At 43.1% G+C, this 25,062-nt stretch overlaps 1 protein-coding gene across 1 annotated transcript; it reads left to right on the forward strand.

Moving 5' to 3' along the window:
• On the forward strand, positions 1-24,571 carry pnocb (prepronociceptin b). Its single transcript, XM_056428386.1, has 3 exons — positions 1-78; positions 13,487-13,739; positions 22,154-24,571. The coding sequence occupies exons 2-3, from the start codon at positions 13,602-13,604 to the stop codon at positions 22,760-22,762; spliced, it is 747 nt and encodes a 248-aa protein (XP_056284361.1). The 5' UTR covers positions 1-78; positions 13,487-13,601; the 3' UTR covers positions 22,763-24,571.
• The last annotated feature ends 491 nt before the right edge of the window (positions 24,572-25,062 follow it).

Below are 25,062 nucleotides of genomic sequence, written 5' to 3' on the forward strand. Positions count from 1 at the left end.
GCCACTCGAAGCGTCCGGCGAGCAGCAGAAGGAGGAAGGAACCCTGACCAGAACCGACCTTTACGTCACAGACAACAGGTAAGCTGGCGCTCCGGTGTGACTTTGTTTGCTCGGTTAGTTGAGCGTACCTGTGTGGCAGTTTAACGAGTTATAGAGTCGACGCCAGGATGCTCGCTCAGAGGAGAGAGCAGTTCTTGAGCAGAGGACTTGTTGTCTGATAGATCCCAGGGGATCGTCAGCGTAGGGCAACCACTGTTAGGATCCCCCCCCCCCTCGTTCATGCTCCCCCCTTATCTATTTTCTTTTTTGAGTTTTCCGCTCGGTCTGTTTCTGGCTTTGTGATGTGTGATTCTGCTCTCAGGAGGCGCCTCGCGGTAAATAACCCTGCTCACCTGCAGTAATCTTTTTTTCGTCTTTTTTTTTTCTTCCATTACCCTGATTGCGTCCCCGCGGCTCCGGAGGCGCCACAGTCACCGTCGTCTGTACCCGCGTCGCACCTGCTTATTGCTTAATTAACGGGAGAGATAGTCTCAAGTCGTGCGGAGAGAGCAGCGAGACGCCGCTTCCAATTCGGTATTTGGATGAGGTGCACTCCACTTTAATCTGACAGGTCGAGCGTGCGTGTAAATATGAAAAATATGTTTAAAAAATGTAGCTACAATGATACAATAAAAAAAGTGAATCTATAAAAAGAAAAAAATAATAATATACAAAGAACATAAATAAAACAAATCGGGTTTTTTTTACGAATATTAAAGCTAAATTGAAGAAGTCAGTGAATGCCTCTCCAAAAGCAGCTTATTTATGTTTTGGCCTTTGATCGATCCCTGGGTTTTTTATATGTCACATTAAATCACACAAAGGCTTCAAAGAATCATTGATAAAAATCTATTGTATTGTTCCTAAAGCAGCACCAGCAGGACCGGAGAAGGGAACCATTGAACGCTGTTGTTATGCCAAGCGCATGATAATAATGACTTAAATGATAATGAATGTGCATAATCTTTTTGCCATTATCAGTAAAGGCGATGGTGGCGCAGACAGGGGGGGGGGGGGGGGGGGCTTAATGTGCCATTCACAGATAGATGACTTCACTCGGGCGACACGGGGACTGGAACATGCCTCCAGGACGGACTCAGACGATTTCATTATCGTGCACTTCATTATGTGAAGTGAGAGTTACCCAATGCATGTGGACTTCTGTGTCAAAATATACCTTGGCTCATAGTCTTATTAAGATATATATTATATATTAGCCTCTTAACAACTGATATTTGAAACAATAAAAAATATATTGTGCCAAGATCCTTATAATTACTACCATAATTCATCATAATTTCATCTGCAATGAGTTGTTCCGTCTTGGCGGTCTGCCAGGACATGATGAGCATTCATTCTCTCTCTAATCAGCTGATAAAAGTGTCTTTTTCTTCTGGTTCCTGCTGCCTGCGCTGTGATTGGACCGACTCCTCAGACTCGGTGCCAACATTCATTAAAAACTCTCTCACGATTACAAACGCTCTCGGTGATCACGGAGCAACCTTCTGACGGAGAAGCAGGCAACGTTTTGACAGATACCACCCCCACACACACACACACACACACACACACACATACACTCCCGTTTCCTGTTGCCACCCTCTCCCGTCTCCCATAATGCACGAGTACTTTTGCAGTTCATCACTTTTTTTCACGCAAACGTCGTCCCCTTGATGAAAGGGTCTCTGCTAGATTGCTCTTCCCACCCTCCAGCTCCGTGTCCGATGGATTAGTGCCGATGTCGACGCGGCTTAACGGCAACCGGATCGGCGATGACACCGTGCCAGCCGCGCAGTCTGGGGCCGGACCCCATCATTAAGGCCCCGTTGGGTTGATAACCTTTTGTTCTTCCCAATAAGTCTACAGCTGATTGTGCTTTGACCGTTTTTCACTTCATCCGTTTTATTTCTCGGTGGTTTAGCTTTGATGCCTCCTCCTCCTCCTCCTCCTCCTCCTCCTCCCAACCATCAGAGAATGTCCCTCTCTTTCTGGTTTCTTTTCTCTCAGTATCAAATAACAGCAGTAATAGCTCTCCGCGAGCAGCATCCGCCGTTCGCCTCCTTAAAGAATCCCTCTGTGACAGTTCATCAGCCGAATGGAAAGGCGCCGCGTCGGCGCTGCGCTCCGCTCCCAGGGCGCCGTCATCCGAGTCCCAGAAGGATTCGTCTGGCAGCCATAAAGACAGACTTCACGCGGACTCGATGAGACGACCGTTGGTTTGAGTTCACCCTCCGGAAGACATTCCATCTGACGCTGGGGAGGATCAGCCCCTCAGGTGCAGATATGTTCCCCAATTAAAAGAAACCCTGCAAGTACAACTGATGGAAACATTAGCAATAATACGCTCAATTGATCTGATATGATGATGCCTCGAGAGGAAGACGAGCATAAAGAGTATCGCTTCTCCACTTAATAGTGTGTGTGAGAGAGAGTTATCGGCTCTATGCGGGATACGAGGTGAGAAGAAGATGCACTTCATCAAATTTCCAATCAATCTGCGCGCTCCACAGTCAGAGTTCCCGAAGCAAGATAACCAGGAAGCGGGATTCTTCCAGCAGATGTACGACGAGGAGAATTCCTGAGACCTAAAACGTGTCTGGGTTGCGCGTCATTGCGGCATCGATGCGACTTCTACGACCTTCACGATTGACCTCCAGACCCTCCCGGTCAATTCCGCTTTCTACGCTGACGACAACCAGGTTCCCCGTGCCCGCGGCGGGGCCGGTGACGGGTTCCGCCGGGGGGGAATTCTGGTTCGGCTAAACGGGATTAAGCTCCTTCTCTTAGATGAGTCATTGTCGGCGACGGGAAGGAAGCGCACCTTCTCCCGGGAGTCTGAGTCACGCACCGTTTATCTTGGGCTGTGCAGGCTGGATTTACACTGCGAGATGATCCTGTGTGTGGCTGTGTGTGTGTGTGAGTGTGTGAGTGTGTAATCCTCCTCAAACTGAAGAGTAACTTGTTATCTGTGTTTGGACAGGACGGCGGTGGTCAAAGTCGGGGGGTTATTTTTACTTTCTGCGGCACTGCACGACTCTTGTTGTTTCCTTTGAGCTTCTACGGATGTGAGTTTTGAGGTCGAGGAGAAATCACGGTGGTAAGGACATAGGTTGGGGGGGGGGGGGGGGCGCAATCAAGTTAAAACTTAACACCCCCTTAAGTTATCACGTTGTTTTCCATGCTTTACTGTCTTGTCTTCAACTTTATGCTCTTTTTTGGGGACAATAAAGTCCTTTCAGGTTTCACCCCGACACACATCGACTGCGTATAGAAGAAGTGGACGTTTACTCACCCATTGATTTGTGGACTCCAGTTCTGAAGCTTTGAGTTTGGCATTTTTCGTCCGTCGCCATCTTGTTTTTGGGAAGTGACACAAGGGGGCGGAGCTAATTATAACCAAACGCTGAATAAAAACATTTTAGGCGACCAAAAAAGTCACAACTAGAACGGGCACTCGGTAGAGCGCATACCTTCGCATATCACAAGATTGGGCATTGAATTATGAACATTTTGGCATTAGTTGCATGCCAATTGGATACAAATTGACCGCGCTATGGTAAAAAGAAGATTTTGACCTTTTCATGACCTTGACCTTGACCTTTGACCCGATCGATGCCAAAATCTAATCAAATGGTCCCCGGATAATAACCAATCATCCCACCAAATTTCATGCGATTCGGTTTAATACTGTTTGACTTATGCGAATAACACGCACGCACGCACGCATACAAATACACGGCGATCAAAACATAACCTTCCGCATTTTCAATGCGAAGGTAATTAAATTTCACGAACTGAAATATACACCGTGGAAGGGTTCAAGTGGTAAGACGAAAAAACACAAACAATGCCGTGGTAGTGACCTGTCAATCACCCTGGAGCCCCGCCCCTAAAGCATCCCCTGCTCCTAAATGGACCATCATGGACTAAATGAACATCACGCTGCATTAAAGTAGACCTCAAACTGAGACGTCGACCTTCATCCCCAGTGGATATCAGCTTACTCAAATAAAAACGTGTAAATCTGCAACGTTGATTCTCGTAACAATCTAGCGATAATTATCCTTATGATGTATCTGACCCCGCCTCCAGACAAGAGGGGTGAATGTCCCTGTTGATCTGGATAATCAGTCTTCACTCGCTGATCTACTTTATACAAAACAAGTAGCTCTAATGCATTTTATGCCGAACATCTTTTCTGTATTAAACTTGTAGTTGCTATGAGCAAATATTGTAAGGCGAGAGTAGGAAACAAATGAAATACGCTGTCGGCAGGGGCGTCGTTAGGCGTATTTTAGGGGGGCTTCAGCCCCTCTAAAATGTTCTTCAGCCCCCCCAAATAATCTATATTAATTCTTTTAATTTGAAATGTTTTAATGATATCATTAAATTAAACTATTGTTTCTCACATGGACACGTTATTTATAACTCCAGTAGACTCTCATGAAGCTAGCTGGCTATTTTGAATTTGAAATATAAGAAATAACCTTTGACATCTCCCTATTCTTTGCATTAATATACATTGTTAGGATTTTTCTCGGTGATAGACTCCAAATGAGCATCAAATATCACTATGACCCGGACATTCTGTCTCTTGTGTTATCATATACTGAATGAAGCAAAACTACAGAGCAACTTCACTGTCTTATCTTATGGACTGTCAGAAACAATGGATATCCGGGGCCCCAAAAGAAATTGGGCGTGCAAACGTACCTTAACTTTTCCACTCCCCATGCCTGCCCCCCCCCCCCCTTCGTTCAATCCTACAAACGAAAAAAAATGTCTCCTCAGTATGTAAAAAAACAACATTTCAGTCTAAATGCATGTGCTGGAGTATATAGTATTACAAGTGTAATCTAAAAAGAGTCAAATTACAAAAAACTAAGATATGTTCTCACCTGGTGGTGTATGGGTGTGCGTGCTGGTATATCAGGTTCGATGTGCTCAGGTTTTGAGACGTCCGCCATTTCATCCCTCCACCTCAATACGATGGAGGTGAAGTCACAGTGTTTAAAAATGACAATCAGTTTCAACCGTTTTCACAGTTTGGACAGTGTTGATGTTTTCTTTCTTTAAAAAAAAAAAAAATAGCCTTCACAGGCTGTATTGTGTATTAGAATTGAGTGAGAAAAATCGAAAGTTACTTAAAAACCCGGACGAGGACAACTATATTCAAGCAACGACAGATTACAGTTTTCATTTGAGTCAACCGACCGTCTAAAATAATAAACTGTATTGATTTCACGCCGCACGGCCGGAGAAATGTATCAGAACCAGAGTGGAGAAAACTATGAATTTTGAATGAGTACCATGTCCCCCCCCCCCCCCTCCGCTCTCCACTCACACACCAAACTGCACTTTATTGGCCCGTTATTTCACATCAACGCGTTTTCAACAAGCGGTTTCAAGCGAGTGTGAGGCGATAAAACACATTCTATACAACTCAGGTTATAAAGAATTAATCAGACTCCCTTAATGACCCTGCAAGAAGTAATAAGTAGAACAGAATTTTAATCGTTTTCCTTTCATTCAAAGTGACCACATCTTCACGCCATATGTCATTTTGGTGTCTCCTGGCTTCAGCGCGGCCTCTTTGAAGGGCAGATGAGACACATGCACCGCTGGAAACCTCGGCAATATGTCATTAAAGATTTTTTTTTTTTTAAATCTAAAAAAAGCCACAGTGCACAGATGTGTGGACGTGGAGACGTGGGGAGTGTTGAGGTAAGAACAGGAAAGTGGATGCAACCGGAAGCAGAAGATAACTGTGCATTAGCAGACTCCTTTGTGTTCTCCATCTCATGCAGGGGACTAATGGAGGAGATAGAGGGAGTCGGAGCTTTGTCAGAGCCGAGCGCCGAGCCTTTCTTCTCCCTCGGCCGTCTCAGATTGGTGACGCCGTGGCGCCCTCGCCACCCTCCATCACAACCACTAATGTTGATTCGTCCCAGCGGTATAGCTTTATTAACACGCTTCGCTTCGCGTCCCGCTCTCACGTCCATTCACTTGTTGGCTTTCTCTCTAGAGACACAAAAGCATCGTGGTTCAATCTTATATTTCATTTTGGGGAAAAAACTAAAACATACTGCCGTTCCCTCTCATGTCTCAGGACCACAATACGCATATTTAGGTATTTAGGCATCTCGGTGTCCTCTTACCTTTTTTTGTGTCGCGCACTGGGCTCGTACGAGTGAGCTGCGTCAGATTCAGCAGACGCTCCTAACCTCAGGTCGATGAGTCAATGAACGTGATAAATGAGGGCGCATTTATGAGAATTGGGAATTAGCATAACGCCCCAATATATCACGTGAAGCCGAATGCGTCCGGGTGCCATATGTCCTTTATTTTAGTCCTGCTTTCAGAGCGATTGAATTAAATTAAATTTATTTTATAAAGCCCAATATCGCAAATTACAGATTTGCCTCAAAGGGCTTTATAACTCCCCAAAAATAGATAAAACCCTTTCAGCAGTTCATATCATCTGAAATACAGAATAAATGGTTCCATTAACATTTCTGCGAGGCCATTGTTGACGGAAATGGGAGGAGGTCAAATAATGAAAGATATTCATAATGCATATTATGGATACTATTGTACAGTGTTATACAATTGCATTGATGGCTAATTTAAATGAATAGCGATATTGTTAGGCTATATGAATACATTTGGAACCATATTTAACTATATGAGTCATACAGGATAATATCAACATAGTTACCAAAAAAAACTGCTTTCAAATAATGAAATATACAATCCACGAGTATTCAGTTCTTCTTAAATCACACGTCTCAGCCTTAAAAGGGTGTGTGCAAAAAAATCAATCAGTCTTATTATAAATATGAATGTTTTTTTGATTTAAATGAAGAAAGAATTGTTGTGTTACCTTTTTTAAAGGTTCTAAGAAAAAACTAAATGCACAAGCCGGTTGGTCGTCTTAATGAATGCTCTGATTGCTTCCTGTTACGTCCCGTGACTTAGACAGCCCTCTTTCAGAAAGAGGGTGGAGCTATCTCTCAGGTCTGGTACGCCTGGAGCAACACCACCTGAGAGGGATCAGCTAATCAGTGGGCGGGACATATGTACACCCAGACTAAGTGTCTCTCTCTCTCTCTCTCTCTCTCTCTCTCTCTCTCTCTCTCTCTCTCTCTCTCTCTCTCTCTCTCTCTCTCTCTCTCTCTCTCTCTCTCTCCACCTCTGAGCTGTGACCATTCCGTGGTATGGTGCCTGAGTGTAGGACTAGGCCACCATTTGTATTTTCGGGTCCAGCTTGTAGGGGTTCTCTGCCATTTTTGTTGTGTCCATTTGAGCTTAGTTTTGTTTTTCCTTTTTTCTATGGTAGGTCAGTGGTATCTTTTGATTTCTAGTTAGCATCGTGGTTTTGTTTGTTGTGTTGGCCTTGGAGACCCTGACGCCTATTTTTCCTTTTGCTTCTTTGTTATTCTGCCCTTCATTAAACCTTAACTGTGAAATAAATCTTCCTTATTTTGCTCAAGTATTTAACTTTATTATTTGCGTCTTTTGTTTCCCCCTTAGCTGTATTCCTTTTTTGTATGTTGCGGCCTGTGCGTCCCTTGTTTACCAAGAGGCCGTAACACTTCCTTTGTGATTGAAAGGGAGGAAAAAATTCTCTCGAAATCATCTCAGGGTCTTAGTAAACTCTAATGGAAGCATAAAACAGTCCATTTGTTTTGGAAAGGACTGGCTAAAAGCATTCAATTGTGCAAGATGAAAAGACTACTCTCAAGGTAGAGGGACAGCTGGCCCTTCGTTATGGTCCATTTTCCTTTTGCTTTCATGTCAGCCTGTATTTCTAAGGTCAAGGTTGTTTGTGAATGCTGAAAATATATTTTTCAAATGCAGCTCTTTTCCAGGCTGCTGGACGGATTGTGCTTTCTTGTTGCAACCTGGGGGAACGCCTGGCGTTCAGGGGCCTCCCTTTCCCCCTCGACTGCTTCATCCCCGTCCGGTGCATCGTACATCAGCCCCCTGCACCCGGTCCACTGCTAGCTTTGTCAGAAAGATTATGCAAATTATGTGACCAGATGAATTAATATGCAAATGTAAGGGAAGGGTGGCAAAAATGGACAAGTGGCATTATCAAGACCAAGAGCGGTATTATTACCGGAATAGAGAAGAGTGTGTCGGTTCACGGCTCAGAGTCACAGATGTGAAGGCCACAGATTCAATTTGAACTTATTGAGATATGTCAAATGGAGACTCTTTCTGGCGCCTGGCTGTCTGGGTCCTGCCGGGCACAGTAATCCAACGCATGTCAAGCATGCCAAGTAAAATAAATGAAATGGTTTCATATCATACTTTTAGTTGTCAGATGACTGCGTCTCCATTTCAAGTTGTGTAAAACGAGATTGGGAGCGCTGCTATTGTCTCCTCTCGGAGGCAGATTCGAGCTTAGTGTGCTAACAGTGCGAACTACAAACAAAGCTAACGGTGTTAATAAGAAGTTGGGAGTTTGTTATGTCATTAGCTGTCACCTCTGTATGAGAACAGCGCACAGTGAGCTAACCAGGTGGGCACGCTTACATGTGCTAGCTCACGTGTGCTAGCATAGCAATGAACTTCACATGGAAAAAAGTTGTTTACTGTTATACGCTCCGAATGTCGTTGTTTTTTTTAGTTAGTGTTTCTGTAACAAGTGACCATTTGACACTAAATAATTGTAGATAATATCCTGTGTTTCTTAACCCGAGGCCTGGCCCTGTCTTAGGCTACGTAGCCCATAAAGTTTTCTGTCTTTTAGTGACCGTCATTGGGGCCTACTTTAGTATTATTCTCTCAAGAGAATGGAGAAAGCTCTATATACAATTGGATGTATAGACATGATGACATTTAAAAATGGAAGTATTGTGTTATGTCTTAAGAAGACTAAGCTAACTTAAGCTTTGACACTAACTAGCACGCTAACATAATGACAATTTTGATTTGCCACTATTCCAAGTAGTTGTTGTGTTCAGCCCCCAGGCTGGGACAGCAGCCCGCTTCATGACAATCCATCCAACAGTTGTTGAGACATTTAATTTAAAAGCATCCATCTCCAGATCACAGTGGCACTAGCGGAAAAGTTTACCTAAGTCTGAGAACCATGTATGTACTGGACTAAAGTGGTGGACTGACCTACATCGCCAAACCTCGATCCTGGCCTTTGCAATGACGACTGTAGTTTTAGAGAACAACATTGTGCTTGACTTGTGATATTTTTAAAGTTCATGTCAATTAAAACACAATATCCTCTGGCCTCGACTGCTCTTCAGTGAGGAAAAAGAAATCAATTACAGGTGAACTCCAGCGATGTATTAAAATATTTTACTTTATTAAAGTTGGGGGAACTTCAAATGTCAGATTGGCAAGAGATTTCTTAAAATTGAAGCAGCAGAGGTTGAGATGTCCTGACTATTAGTCCTTAGTCAAGCTTCAAAAACACTACATCTTCATTTATTAGATCCTCCCTGCCTACTAAATGCCCTTCTGTCAAAAGCCACATCTCCTGTCGCTTATCAAGTCAATTTGGGAACTCTCAGGCGGCCATTTTGAAATGTCATTGCAGGGTAAACTATGGGTAAAAAAATCTTTAACATTAATTAAGGCCCAGTTTAATTGAGGTGGGCCATTGTGCCGGAATGGCTGGGACACACTAAATAGAACAGGACCATAATTGATTTTGATTAGTTTCCCCTGTGTTTCCCCTGCTATGACGTGTAGAATCGGCTGCTGTTGGAGGGACATAGTGCTCCTCATAATGAGTTAACTGCACTTAATGTGTCCAAATAAGTGGAGTGACCCTTAAAAGGCATTATTTGTGTCGTAAAAGGTATACAGATGTGCCTTTTCCATGAATGATTGTGGTTTCTTTTCCTAATCTGAATAAATTCATCATTACATTACATTACATGTCATTTAGCAGACGCTTTTATCCAAAGCGACTTACAATAAGTGCATTTCAACCTAGAGTACAAACTAAGAACAACAAGAATACAGGAAGTAACATTTCCTCAACATAGTCGAACTACAAATAATAAATTCATCATTTATCACAATGCTGTAAACACAAGGATTCTGTATATTTTCTGCCTAATTCAGCTTCTGTTCGTTCACTGAGGCGCTGTGTGGGGATAAAACGTGTGCAAACAGATTTGAGGATGTAGTAAATAAACATTGAGCAAGTGCAGTCAGCCTTAACCCATCCTTTGTCAATGACTCAACCAACACGACCCATTACTACCAGCTAACAGCTATACTCGCATCGCGAAGCCGCAGATCGATGACAATGGAGCTCGGTAACACTTCATGCCTTTGTCAATTGTGATGACTTCCGTTCCAAAAAGAGACGGCAGCAGACGCTGGTTTAGTACTTACTTGGTCCCTGAGCCTCTAGGAAGACGTAAATCACTCTGCCCGTTCATCAAAAACCAGATGCTGCTACATGAATCCACGTTCAACTAATCTGCGGACTAATTGAAATGAAATCCATTTCCATTATGCATACCGCTGGAGCCGATCCCAGCTGGCATTGGGCAAAGGCAGGGGACACCTGGACAGGTCGCCAGTCCATCTCAGGGCACACATACAACTATTCATGCTCATATTCTCACCTACGGGCAATTTAGAGGTCAATTAACCTGCGCTGCATGTCTTTGGACTGTGGGAGGAAGCCAGAGAACCAGGAGGGAACCCACACTGGGAGAACATGCAAACTCCAAACACAGAGGGACCACCCAGACCGGGAATTGAACCCGTGGCCCTCTTGCTGGGAGGCGACAGTGCTAGCCACTCCACCACCGTGCAAATGAAATGAAATCGACTTCACTTAAACATTGGTTAAATTGCTTTCACACACAGCTGTCAGAAAAAGTACATTTAAAAGAACATTTTGGATCTTCATCATGTTGTCCTTGAAACACAGAGAAAATACTGAAGAGTTCTTGAATGAAATGAAAATAAAAGCTTCTGATAATGTTTTACCTCAAAGCATCCGACCCTGTCCCCAAATTGTTGAGCAACAAACCCAAATCCCAATATTCTAATCTGAGCCTCTGAATGTGCGGAGGCAAAGGAACGGACATTCATTATCTCATCATAAAGCTCCTGACGGACAAAAACAGCTCACATTAATACACTCACATGGTAGAATGTTCTTAATGTGTGGGAGCCACTTCTTTGTGATGCGGGAGCGTATCCAGGGCCTACGCCATCACTTACGCTGCACTCATTTGTTCAACTCACTTAGTAGGGGCCACTTAAGGGAGAGCATAATAATATCAAATGGGCTTAGTCAGCAGGCTACGAAATGATCATTGCATAAAACATCTCTGCAAGGCAAATAAACCGGTCCCTCTAATGATTTCCCATAAAGACATTTCTATATTTCTAGATGAGGCCGGGTCACGCACCACCTGTTCCATATGCCATTGACTACGAGCAGCGATGTGGTCACGGTGTGCTCGTTCTGACATATTTACTCATTTTCACATCAGTGTACCCGTTAATGCAACAACCGCGATGTGTTTCTCATCGATCTAAGGGTCTGCACTGTGGGACGGATTGTGTCCCGGTCCTCGTCAAGCCCGAGGACACATTTCCATTCGAGCCGACTGGCGCTTGTGTCAACAGGACGTCCGAAGCCTTTTTCTTCTTCTTCTTCATATTTCTGGATATGTGTTGGATTTGCAACTGTTGGCTAACAAGTGAGCCATATCAACTTAGAAGATGAGAATACGTTAGCTCATTTCCACTTCCTCCAAGTGGCCAAAAAATAATGTAACGCAGGTTTAAAGATGCCCTCGTACACTCTTAGAACCAAAGCTGCTAACTGGAACCATATATGGTTCTTTGGCTGTACCTCACAGGAGAACCCTTTTTGGTTCCTGATAGAACTTTTTGTAAAGGTTCTAACTAATATTTCAGAGGGTTCTACCTTGACCCCGATAAAAAGGGTTATACCTAGAACCATCTGTGTAGTTTTCAACCCCAAACTCTCTTTTTACTCATGAAGACCACGCCAAAGGTTTACAGTTGGTTTATTGTGAAATAAATGGATGAAGGGATGATTTTGTCCGGAACGAAAAAGGGTAGAAGGGTCGTGAAGAGCGGGTTGGAGGGGTGCGATTGGAGACGGCTGGCGTCTGGTGGTTAGAAGGAACGGCGGGGGTGGAGACTCATGGGTGGGGGTTGTCTCTTCTGAAGCTCTGGCGGTGCAGAGTCCCCCGTTGTTCCCGTAGTAGAGAAATGGGAAGACGAGAACGGGGTCGGGAGGGAGGGATGTCGGAGCCGAGACGAAGAGGGAGTGAATAGGTTCGACGTGATTAAGTACCGAGGGCTCGAGTGATTGGCTGAGTAAGGGGCGTGGCCTTCCTTCCCGAACTATGTTCTTTAAAACACCATTTAATGGTTCTACAGACAACCCCTTCTATGGTGTGATGGTTCTGCCCAGAACCCTCTGTGGAGGTTCTATCCGGGAAGCTTTCCACCTTTCTAGGGTGCTTCCAAAGCCGATGCAAAGCATTGCATTTAGAACACACCCAGGGGGTTCTACGAAAGACCCTCCTATACTCCGAGGGTTTCAGACAACCAGAGGGTTCCGCCAAGGACTTGGAATCAATTACTTCTCACGCAAATACATCGAGCGTAACTTTGATCTCTCCCAAAGGTCTCGAGTGCATTTCCCTCTTCGTTAAACATTTGTAAAGGCAACGTATTTTAAATACTGCATTGTTTACTTGCGGTCTTCTTCCTCACTTCCTCTGCTGGCACATTGACACATATTTCCCCCTGATATTTCAACACCTGTTATTCACTAGTGTGTCACCATTGGGAAAAAACAGGCACTTGCTCCTAAAAAAAACTCTGCTGGGAGCCTGAGAGTTACTTGATAAGTGTTAAAATACCACATGAGAGCATGCATTTGTTGATTCATCAATGGTCCGGGCTCATAGACACACAAAGAACATACGTTTCTGGTGAGGCAGCAGTCTATGGTCAGAAGCAATCTGTTATGTTCTGAGTTGCTGTTGATTCTTTGTTATTTCCGTGTTATGTGATGATACAGTGATGAGTGACAGGATAGATGGGGGTCAGGGAGTGGAGGTCAAGCAACAACAAAAACTGTGCACCTGGTTCACAGTTTTGCAGCCCGAGCTGCTTTTGTTGATGCGGGGCGTGACCCGAGGTGTCCGGGATTTCTTGGAGCACAGATCTGCTCATTTCTGCAGGTCTGATTTCCAGCAGTGCTACAACTGGAGGAAAAGAAAAAAATACCCATTATCTCATTTATTGCCTCAGGTTGTACTCTCTCTCCAACCCACCCACATTGTCCACCCCCTGGTGTTTGCTGCCACCACCAACGCTTTGACTGACTGCCCAAATCCAGCTGATGATTCCTATAAGCTGGAATTGATGCAATGCTCCTGTTACTCTGTATTTCCTCTCCCTGTAGGCTGGACCCACATCCCATAAGGCTTAATCGCCCAGATTCTCCAGCTGGTGAGCCTTTGTTTGAGACTCTTCCCGTGTACCTGCTGGACTCGCTGCCCGTCTGGCTGTGCTGAGCGATGAAGATTCCACTGTGGTACCTGGTGGTGCTGCTGGCAAGTCTCTTCACCCCTGGACGCAGCGACTGCCAGGGGGAATGTGTGGCCTGTGGTGTGCTCCTGCAGCAGCAGCAGCTGGAGCAAGTCTTCAACACCATGGTGAGGATTTGTGTCTGTGTGTGTCTGTGTGTGTGTGTGTGTGTGTGTGTCATTGTTTGTCTTCGTGAGTCACTATCCGCTCTTATCAACAGTGACAAGAGTGTGTGTGCCCGTGTGGGTACAGTGTCACCCTGATGGAAGTGTGTTTGTGTTTGTGATTGTCTGAGTGAGTTATTTTCCGGGCCTATAAGAGCTTCTGCTTAACGTGTTGTTGTACACTTTGTTGGCCTGTGTATTCAAAGTTAATATGAGGCTAATAATGTGATCATTGTAGGTTTTTTGTGTGCAATGAAGGTACATTTTTTTTAAAGCAGTCTCCCAAGGTATTCATTTGTTAATTAAGGGGTGTCATGTTGGTCGAATGGCTCAAGATTGTAAAAAGTAAACACTTCCTGTCAATTAATGCATAGAAAACCCTCTCAACAAATCTTTTTTTTTTAAACACGATTTTTTTGTAATATCCATACTAGAAAGGACTATAAAAAAAGGAGAAATTAAAAAATAAATAAATAAAAGAACATAATAAATAATACATAATAAAGGGAATATCTTTCCACTAGAATATGAATAAAACAATCAGTTTGAACTGCCTCCATTTAAATAAATGGTAGAGTTGCCTTTGTTAAAGTCGGTTTGATCAACTAATTATTGCTAACGGTATTTCCCTGAAGGGGAACCACAGCGTGGGCAGGACGCTTCTGTCACATCGTCAAAACCCAAACCTTCGGGCTAAAGGGGGCTAAAACTTAACAATTACAAAGCTATTTTTTCTGAGCTCTTCCCAACAGTTGGCATTAAATTTCAACCAAACACTATTGTTATTTGGATTATTTGCATTTGTAAGTATCAACGGTACTTGTGCAATGCTTCACGACCAACATGAAGATATCGGGACACAATCTCATTTCCAAACAGTGCGAGACGCAGCGGGTAAATGTAATGCGTGGGCGTCCATGGATGGCTGTACGATGGCTAATTTAGATGATAATGATGCAGAGAGAGACAGCTGGGACCTGTTGGGGAATTGTAATAGAACTCTGTAATTGACTGCTGCTCAGTATCATCAGCGCGGCTTACATTGGATAACTGACACATTTGATCAGCTCCTCATTGTGTTTCTCGCTTTCCCATTGAGCCACAGATGGAATCCACTAAGTAATTCCAGCCTGCGAGAGAGCTGTGAGATGTGAGATGTGAGAGATGTGTGCGTGAAGCAGCCGCCGTGTGTTATGATGTCAGGACTCTTCGATGTATCAGTGCACACACCTAAACACTTGTGAACGGGTCCACACATGCACACAGAAAGACACAAACACACACACACGGAGCATTTCATAGCGTCATCCCTTCCAATTACTAAACTCGTATCATGCTAATCTTTAGGGTAAACGCCAACCTTTTGTTTACGTTTGGACTAATCAGCTGTGCAACAGCTATTATTTACATAATTATGAGCTACTTCTACATGCTGCATTGGTATATATAAATATATATATATATAAATATATAAAGATATATATATATACATTTATATATATATATTGATATATTTATATATATATTATATATCTAAATATATATATATGTAAATATATAAAGATATATATATATATATTTGTTCTTCTTTTTTTCTGTAGGGGCTTTTTGTCACACCTTGTTACTCTGGATTCAACTACAGGACTGTCTCAGAAAATTAGAATATTGTGATAAAGTTCTTTATTTTCTGTAATGCAATTAAAAAAACAAAAATGTCATGCATTCTGGATTCATTACAAATCAACTGAAATATTGCAAGCCTTTTATTCTTTTAATATTGCTGATTATGGCTTACAGCTTAAGAAAACTCTAAAATCCTATCTCATAAAATTTGAATATTTCCTCAGACCAAGTTAAAAAAAAGATTTATAACAGCAAAACAAAATCAAACATTTGAAAATGTGTTTCCAGGTGTTTCGAGTTAATTAGACGATTCAAGTGATTTGTTTAATACCCTACTAGTATACTTTTTCATGATATTCTAATATTTAGAGATAGGATATTTGAGTTTTCTTAAGCTGTAAGCCATAATCAGCAATATTAAAAGAATAAAAGGCTTGCAATATTTCAGTTGATTTGTAATGAATCCAGAATGCATGACATTTTTGTTTTTTTAATTGCATTACAGAAAATAAAGAACTTTATCACAATATTCTAATTTTCTGAGACAGTCCTGTATACTGTTGTTGCACACATTAAGTACCAGTACAACAAAATAGAGTCAAACATCAAACCAGATCAACCTGATAAACAGTAGAATAGGTCTGGTAGTATTTATAGAGCCTGAAAATGTTTGATGACCTACACAATATTCAACCATAGACAGTACAAGAAGTGTTGGTATCGTCACCACACTCAAAAAAACGATTCAAGCCCTTCTTAGAGGTAACACATTTAAATATTGTTTGATACATTTAAATAAATCAATTACAAAACGAAGATATTTATATTTAATGGGTGTAACACAAAATGTATGAATACTTTCATTTATTAGATTTATTTAGGTTACACTCACAAAAAGATTCAAGCCCTTCTTCGAGGTGACACATTTAAATATTGGTTGATACATTTAAATAAATCAATTACAAAAATAGATATTTATATTTAATGGGTGGAACACAAAATATATGAATTCTTTCATTTATGAGATTTATTTAGGTTAGATGGTGTGCATATCAACTCAAAATAAATGTGTTTCATTGAGGACTACCCTTTGCGCATGCGCCAGCTGAAAATCAGTTGTTTACAAGGTGAAGTCACTTTTAGGGCTGTACGGTGGTGTAGTGGCTAGCACTGTCGCCTCAAAGCCAGAGGTCTGTGGGTTCAATTCCCAGTCGGGGCGTTCCTTCTGTGTGGAGTTTGCATATTTTCTTAGTTCGTTAGTTAGTTTATATTTTGAGTTGGACAAACACAAATTAATTTAATTTAATGAATATCGTTATTTTATTTTAGATGTATTTGATACAAATGAGTTGGACTAACTTAATTACATTGTATTGCACTGATGTGCTAAATTTGAGTTGGAGTTGCATATAATTATTGGATGGAAAACCTGCCAACTATTTAATTGAGTTCATCCAATGAGTCATTTCTTTGAGTGCATGACTCCACCAATTGGTTTGCGGACAGCAGTTTTAAAGTCTTAATTTGGGGATTTGGGCCATGGGCATCTTGAATTAAATAATAACATGAGAAATACCATAAGTAGAACCATAAGTAGAACCATAAAAAATACCATGAGTAATACCATAAGTAATACCATGAGTAATACCATAAGTAATACCACAAGTAGTACCATAAGTAATACCATGAGTAATACCATAAGTAATACCACAAGTAGTACCATAAGTGCCATTCAAGTGCCACTGAAGTGCTAATCTGTTTTTATTCAAGCTAGTCGGAAAAGATGTGTTTTTAGTTTCCAGGTGATTTCCAGGTTGTGTGCAGTCATCCACTGAGAGATGTCAGTCAGATAGGCAGAGTTTCGTGCTGCTACCTGTGTTTCAGAGGATTAGTTGGTTGTCATCAGCATAGCTGTGGTAGGAAAAGCCATGCAAGCAAATGACAGAGCCAAGAGAATTAGTGTACAGAGAGAAGAGGAGGGGACCCAGGACGGAGCCTTGAGGAACCCCTGTAGTGAGAGGGCAAGGATCAGACACATATCCTCTCCAAGTTAGAAGAAGAAGTTGATAGAAGTGTCGTGATAGAAGATGGATTAGTAAAGGAGAAGCGTATGTCATCTATGTTGTGTGTAAAGAAGTCGACGAAGTGGCTCGGCAGAAGGGGGAGGGGCTGTCCCCCTACTCCTCCCAAGATAGACTATCTTTTGGGGGGTTAGAGAAAGAAGATTTCATTTTTGTTTGGTAGAAAGAGCTTCTGGCTGCAGAGATAGAGGCTGAGAAGGAAGAGGGAAGAGATTGATAGGCGAGCAGGTCGTCTACATGTTTAGATTTTTCGTCATTTCTTTTCCGACGCTCGCAAGGTGGCTCTCTCGGCGCACAGGGCCTGGCGAACCGGTCTTATCTTAAAAGGACAGAGAGAATTGAGAGATGAAATCTACTCGGCATATACACATGGTCAGAGAGCCTATGCATTAAACTATGACGTCAGTAAAGACCTATCAGAAAAGGCAAATTAGTTTCCTTTCATAGTTTCTTTTCAAAATAAACTTCCAACATAGGTTGACTTAGTTATGGAGTTTACTTATGCAACACAACTACTCGGTTAGATTTAGGAAAGGATTGTGGTCTGGGTTAAAATAAGTATGTTTGTTATGTAACTTGCGTTACTTAACCTTCCTCCTGTGTTAGCTTTCTGTTACCATCTCTTATGTTAGCGGGTCGGTGCCGACCCGTGTCTTAAATCAGCTGTAAAATACACCAACAACAATGATCTATCATCCAATTTGTTTCTCATCTCTTGGTTACCTTGTTAGGCTTCCTTATCCATGAAAATATTGGTTTTAATATTTTTGGTGTGGGCTTCTGGGCCTTTTCTTTGTCAGTATATCATATTTCAATTTTAAAATGGTAAAATGAACCTCAAGAGAATCATTTAAATAAATAAAGGGTTGTTGTGTTACCTGACTATTACTGAGGGGTATTAGAACACATCTCTGAAATAAATTTGTTAATATTATTAACGATAGTAACATTTATGGTGTTAGGGTCAATTTCGACCCATATATATTTACTTCAAGAAAAAGGCTAAAAAGTATTTTTTTCAGCAATAGAACTTCAATACAAACACAAAATAAAAAGCAGAACAAGTCATAACACAAAATATAGATTTGCAAGGTCAAACAAACAACCAATCAAGCAAATCAAACCAATAGAAATCAATTACTAGTTCCAAAACAAACAAAAAAACTCAATCAGAGTAAAGTCTCTGTGTGCAAGAACTTGCATGTGTATGTGTGTGTTTAGATGCATGTGTGGCAAAAAGTGACACTTTTATTGTGTTCTTTGCAGAGATATTTCTTGCAGTTGAAGCACAATACGTGTGTCTTGCTTGGGCAGACCTCACACCTCTTTCTTTTAGAATCAGGTGGCCTGAGTCATAGCTGGTAAGGAAATTGTCACAAGTGATATTGTGACCCTGCAGTCCAGTAGTCATATCGAGGACCACACGTTTTCCTTGGTTTTTCTCAGGGATGCCACTCACAGCTTTGCCTGTGTAAATCTGTAGATTCTGGAGAACAATGCAAAATGAGAATCCCCTAAAGCTCCCATGATTGGGGGAGGAGCTGGCTGCCACTGTGTTGGCTGACAGTGCACTTATGATTTCAGTTTTGGCTCTAATTATTGCTTTATAATCTTATTTTTATAACCGGGTCGAAACCGACCCTAACAACACAAAGGTCATAATTTCAACCAGAGCATTTTATAATTTAGTGAAACAAAATGTTTTTGTTTTATTTTGTTGAAATAGAGGTTCCTGACAAAGTCAAAAAGCCTTGATGAAAATAAACAAATGTATGTGGTTATTTTTTGCATTTAAAACCTCAAATGGGTCGGTGCCGACCCTAACACAAGAGGAAGGTTAAGTTCATAAGGTACATAAGCGTATTGTCTCCAGGGCCTCCCTTAACTACGCAGACTTAGTCAGTAGCTCTGACGTCTGCCCTCCCTCTCCCCCCCCTCCTGTTCTAGCCACTACCTAGATCCAGCCCTGTAACGTGAGGAGTTTCTTCAACCCGTTCATGATTCGTTTAGTGTTTGAATGATTTTATTTAACCGATGGCAGAACTTGTGACAAAGTTCCCCGTCCAAACTTGATGTGAGGCGTCTAACCTTGAGATTATATTTGAGTACCAGCCCTGAACCATGCTGACGATATAAAGCCTAAGAAGCATCCTCACTGCGGAGGATTCTCCCAGCCTTTTCATCCTCATGCCCTCGCAAGTATTTAAACACACCGCTGCGCGCGCACACACACACACACACACACACACACACACATACATCTCGTCTTACTCATAAACTCCTTTAGATTGCTCCATTGATCTGACGCGGAGAATCCCCTTGTGTGCTCATTTAATTTACGATGGATAATTAATTTCCACTGATAGATTCTCAGCGGAACTCCCTCTTCTCCCCGTCCTCTGATGCGAGCAGGTTTTCCGATAACAATGCAATTCATCTCGTTTGTGGAAGAGTTGACGTGTGAATGGGATTTGCTTCTTACCTCAAACTGAAATTTAACTGAGAGGGCGCGGAGTTCAAGAAACTGGCGTGCGGCGAGCCGCGTGGGCATAAATCTCTGCAGCGTGGCGTCGACTCTGTCTGAAGAGGAGGTAATGCATTGTGGTTTTCTACATTTAAGGGCATATTGATTCATTCAGTCTTCTTTTTAAATGAGTCAGCAGGTTAAAAAGTGGTTTTACCAATCACAAGGAAAAAATTAAAAAGCAGATCAATGATTAAACAAACTTCAAATGCTCTTCATTCGTCCTTTCCGTGGAGAGGACTGAGTGTTCAGGGGCCCGACTCACAGCTGTGATGACAATCAGACAGAGAGGTTGTTGAACCTGCTGAGTCAGCTCTGGCGAAGTCCTTTCTATATTAAAAAGTGAAATATGTCCTTTCAAGAGCAAATATATCATTAGCAGAAGTCGAAGAGCCGACTCGAAAAACGTGGACGTAATTTACCTGCTGTCCTTCAAACTGATTTGTAATATCGTCCAATTATGGGCTGTCGGTCATTTCTTTGCAGAACTAGATGTCACACTTACAAAATGATGGACGTCTCATATTAGCACATGATTTTTCATACGGACGTCCATCACAGAGGGAACAACGGCCATTAACTCTGACGACGCACAGGCCATGAGGTCAGGAGCCGCTCAGCTAACTCGTGATGACACGTCCCTCCTTTCCTTGTTAGCAACTTCCTGCTCTGTGTTTAGGTTGTCGATGTCGGTCCTGGTAAACCTTCACTGCACCGGGCAGCAGATAACGTTAGCTACTAGATGTTGAACAGTTGCTCGTCTCACCTGGAATGTTCCTTATCGGGGGAACATTAGAATGATTCTGCTCCCTGATTACCTGGTTCATCTGTTGAGGTTCAAAGTGAGCTGAACTGACAGAAAGGTGGAGGTAAAACACTGCAGAGCACTGATTGGTCACTACACACCAATAATTGATTGGTCACTGCAGGTCATTGATTGACTGGTTACTTGCAGACTATTGATTGGTCACTGCAGAGCATTGATTGGTCACTACACACCATTAATTGATTGGTCACTGCAGACTATTGATTGATTGGTCACTGCAGGTCATTGATTGATTGGTCACTGCAGATCATTGATTGATTGGTCACTGTAGACCATTGATTGATTGGTCACTGCAGACGAAGCCCCGAAGTGGCCATAATAAAACGTATTAATGCAGCTTTAATTATCGACATTAAGCCAAAATAAAAATAATGTTGACAAGTAACTCTAATCAAATCTGATGATTACCTGATTACACGCAATAGGCTGCGATGCTGCCATGGTCTGTGATGCAGTATCTTGGCCGTGCATCAAGTATCAAAAAAAGATAATCAACATCTAATCTTGCTGTGCCTAATCTCTTTTGGGGATCCTGATGGATATCTGCTTCAAAGGAATAAACAACGATGTATTCCTGGCTCCCTGCAGTTCAAGTCTCAGTAAAGGTTTCGCGTCGCCCAAAACGCGTGAGTTTACTCGCTCGACCATCGAGACGCTCCGCGAGGGGCGGGGCTTATCTCCGTGTCTCGTCTCCGTAAAGACCGTTATCATCTCCTTCATCCACCATGAAGAACCAACCACTAGTTCTGCTTTATACTTGTTGTGGACGTCCCACACACTAACGCCCTCGTGTTTGGGTTCATGACATCACCCGTAGGCTCACTCAGCTCGGTCACTTTCACCGATGAAGTTACTGTTACGTCTGAAAGACTTCCGCTTCCAGCGCTACGAGAGCGGAACTCAAGAGCTGATTGGCCCGAGTTGTGAGATGACGCCTCAAAGTTGAAATATTTCAACTCGGGGCGAAAATTGCGCCGCTGAAAACGCGTCGGCCACATCGCGTCGCCCCAAATACGCCGCCCGGGAAAATATCGCATCTATCGCAGCCACACACGTCTGTACGTTGACTTTTCATGGGATTCAGTTTGCGCGAAAAAATAGTTTTGCTTTTGGTGTGAACGCACCTTAACACGGAGCACTTTCCATGGCCACTATGGCCACCGTGTGTTTCCTGAGGTCACCGTACTGATAGAATGCATCAATACTCTCAAATGAAACACTCAAACTCTCCACCAACGACACGACTAGAAACTGGAATTTTGGATCGTTCTCCGGATTGATGCATTTTTTTCTTGACACGTCCATCTCTCTTCTCCCTCTGCAGGTGTGCTTGTTGGAGTGCGAGGGTCACGTCTCCTCCTCCCTCACATGGGAGGTGTGTCGACGTGCCGTGTCCCGCCATCCCACTCTCTCTGAGGGGGCCGCTTTGTTCAAGAGAACGGGGGAGGAGCTGCAGCTGACCTCCCTCGACCTGGACTCGGACGGCGAGCCGGCCGCCGACGAGGCGCCCTTTGAGCAACGCGGCGTCCGGTACGACTCATCGCCGATGGAATCCGAGGAGGATGGGGAGGGCCCGCGGGGTCCGGTCCTGAGTCTGCTGGCGGACGGCGAGAGGGAGGTGAGGAACGTGGGGAGTGACGGCCAGCAGGAAGGGTTGAGCGAGGACGAGGGCTCGGAGGCCGTCGTCTTGTCCAAACGCTTTGGCGGCTTTCAGAGGGGGCGCCACGGATACAGGAAGCTGATCGGCTCGCCCATGAGGGCCCTACAAAAGCGCTACGGCGGCTTCATAGGCGTCCGGAAATCCGCCCGCAAGTGGAACAGTCAGAAACGGATGAACCAGCTGCTCAGGCAGTATCTGGGCATGAGGAGCAGCCGCAGCGGCAGGTTCAACAGCGCCCCTGTAACCCGGGTTTGGAGGCAAAACCAACTGTAGTGTGTATCCGTTTGCCCCCCCCTCCAGTTATCTCAACCAATCACGTTTTGTGCAGCTCACTCACACCTTGAAGAGCGCCGGCATCGTCACCAGAAGAACAGGACTCCGCCATCTCGCGACACCTCAGAAACAGGGAATGTTTTTGCCGGTGATGTCCTTCTTATCAAGCACATTTCATGCCATTCTGTAAAAATAAAAGAATTAGAGGAAGTGCAATCGGATATATATTTTTGTGTGTCGGCATCATAAGAAAAGGGCCAAACGAGAGATTAGAAAACTGGTTCACCGCGAGCCTTTTCACCAGAGGTGACATTTAAAATCATGTTGAATGCACTTTCAATGTGTGGATGGATGCTTTGTTTGCACTGCGTGGTATGAGAGCTGTTACTAATGTACAGCTCTCTATGTTACGACATCAAATTAAAATTGTATTTTGGGATGAAACAAATCCCAAACAATTATTATTATATTATTTTCAGATTGCTAATAAATTAAACACAATGGATATGATTTTTTTTATTGTAAAACTCTCGATCTCTCCTACCCCCCTTCTATTGTTCTCATTGCTTCTATCTGAGATTTGACCCCTGAAAAAAGTATTTCCCCTTCCCTTTATTCCTGTATTCTAATTCTGCACCATTTACACTGGTTTACATATATGTAATATCAATGTAATGTTTACATATCAATGTAAACCCCGCAAGTGATGAGTTTCTCTTCCGGGAAGCAGCAGGTTGGCAGGCTCACTCCTCTCAGTGGAACAATACTGCCCTCTAGCGTCCCCCTTGGGTACTGACTGCTATCTCCCCTGTAATATTTCATTTCTCTTTGGATTTTTGAGATGTCAAACATACAGAGACACTAGATTTATGTCTGATGCTGATACGTCCTTCACTGTCAAACTTAACGATCAGAAAATTCCTGAGACCAGAGCTAACCATTATGCCCCATTCTGACAGTATTATTAGTGCCTGTCTATCAGCCGTCTAAGGGACTGTACGACAATGATGTGGGTGGGGGCTGAACCTTATGGTTCCCTTTTTTATAAAAGCAGTTATTAATATTTTTTTTGGACCCTCCCACTCACCCAAAAAAAAATAAAGCTGGCACACTATTTCTAAAAAAAAACCCAAAACTGAATTTGTTCAATTAATTTCACAAGTGTAGAGAATTGACCCTTCGCTAAGCCCCGCCCTCAGACTGGTACATCATAGTGAGGGGGGTTTCAAAGGGGGTTTCAAATATTTATTGTGTTCTGGCTGGTTTAGTGGATTGGGAGCTAGTCCTGGTTAAATGTTGTGTACTCGTGAGACTCGGTATCCGGGGAGGAGATATCCATGTCCACGTAAGCAGCTGCGGAGCTAACATTAGCATAGTTTACAGGGACACCGTTGTTCCTCCATGTGGTGCTAACGTTAGCACAGTTTACAGGAACACTGTCGTCCACATGTGGAGCTAAGGTTAGCACATTTTACAGGAACACTGTTATCTAGATAAACACCTGTGGAATTAACATTAGCACAGTTTATAGGAACACCGTTATTCCTCCATGTGGAGCTAACGTTAGCACAGTTTATAGGAACACCGTTATTCCTCCATGTGGAGCTAACGTTAGCACAGTTTACAGGAACACCGTTATTCCTCCGTGTGGAGCTAACGTTAGCACAGTTTACAGGAACACCGTTATTCCTCCGTGTGGAGCTAACGTTAGCACAGTTTACAGGAACACCGTTATTCCTCCGTGTGGAGCTAACGTTAGCACAGTTTACAGGAACACCGTTATTCCTCCATGTGGAGCTAACGTTAGCACAGTTTATAGGAACACCGTTCCTCCATGTGGAGCTAACGTTAGCACAGTTTATAGGAACACCGTTATTCCTCCATGTGGAGCTAACGTTAGCACAGTTTACAGGAACACCGTTATTCCTCCGTGTGGAGCTAACGTTAGCACAGTTTACAGGAACACCGTTATTCCTCCGTGTGGAGCTAACGTTAGCACAGTTTACAGGAACACCGTTATTCCTCCATGTGGAGCTAACGTTAGCACAGTTTATAGGAACACCGTTATTCCTCCATGTGGAGCTAACGTTAGCACAGTTTACAGGAACATCGTTATTCCTCCATGTGGAGCTAACGGTAGCACAGTTTATAGGAACAGTTATTCCTCCATGTGGAGCTAACAGTAGCATGGTTTACAGGAACACTGTTGTCCACATAAACATCTGTGGAGTTAACGTTAGCACAGTTTACAGGAACACCGTTATTCCTCCGTGTGGAGCTAACATTAGCACAGTTTACTG

Source organism: Pseudoliparis swirei, chromosome 12 (genome assembly GCF_029220125.1).
Source record: "Pseudoliparis swirei isolate HS2019 ecotype Mariana Trench chromosome 12, NWPU_hadal_v1, whole genome shotgun sequence".
NCBI lineage: Eukaryota > Metazoa > Chordata > Actinopteri > Perciformes > Liparidae > Pseudoliparis > Pseudoliparis swirei.

What these genes read in the sequence shown, in the direction of transcription:
- pnocb (XM_056428386.1), top strand. Translation starts at nt 13,602, where the DNA reads ATGAAGATTCCACTGTGGTACCTGGTGGTGCTGCTGGCAAGTCTCTTC. An exon ending in AGCAAGTCTTCAACACCATG is followed by an intron (nt 13,740 to 22,153) that starts GTGAGGATTTGT and finishes CTCCCTCTGCAG; the next exon opens with GTGTGCTTGTTGGAGTGCGA.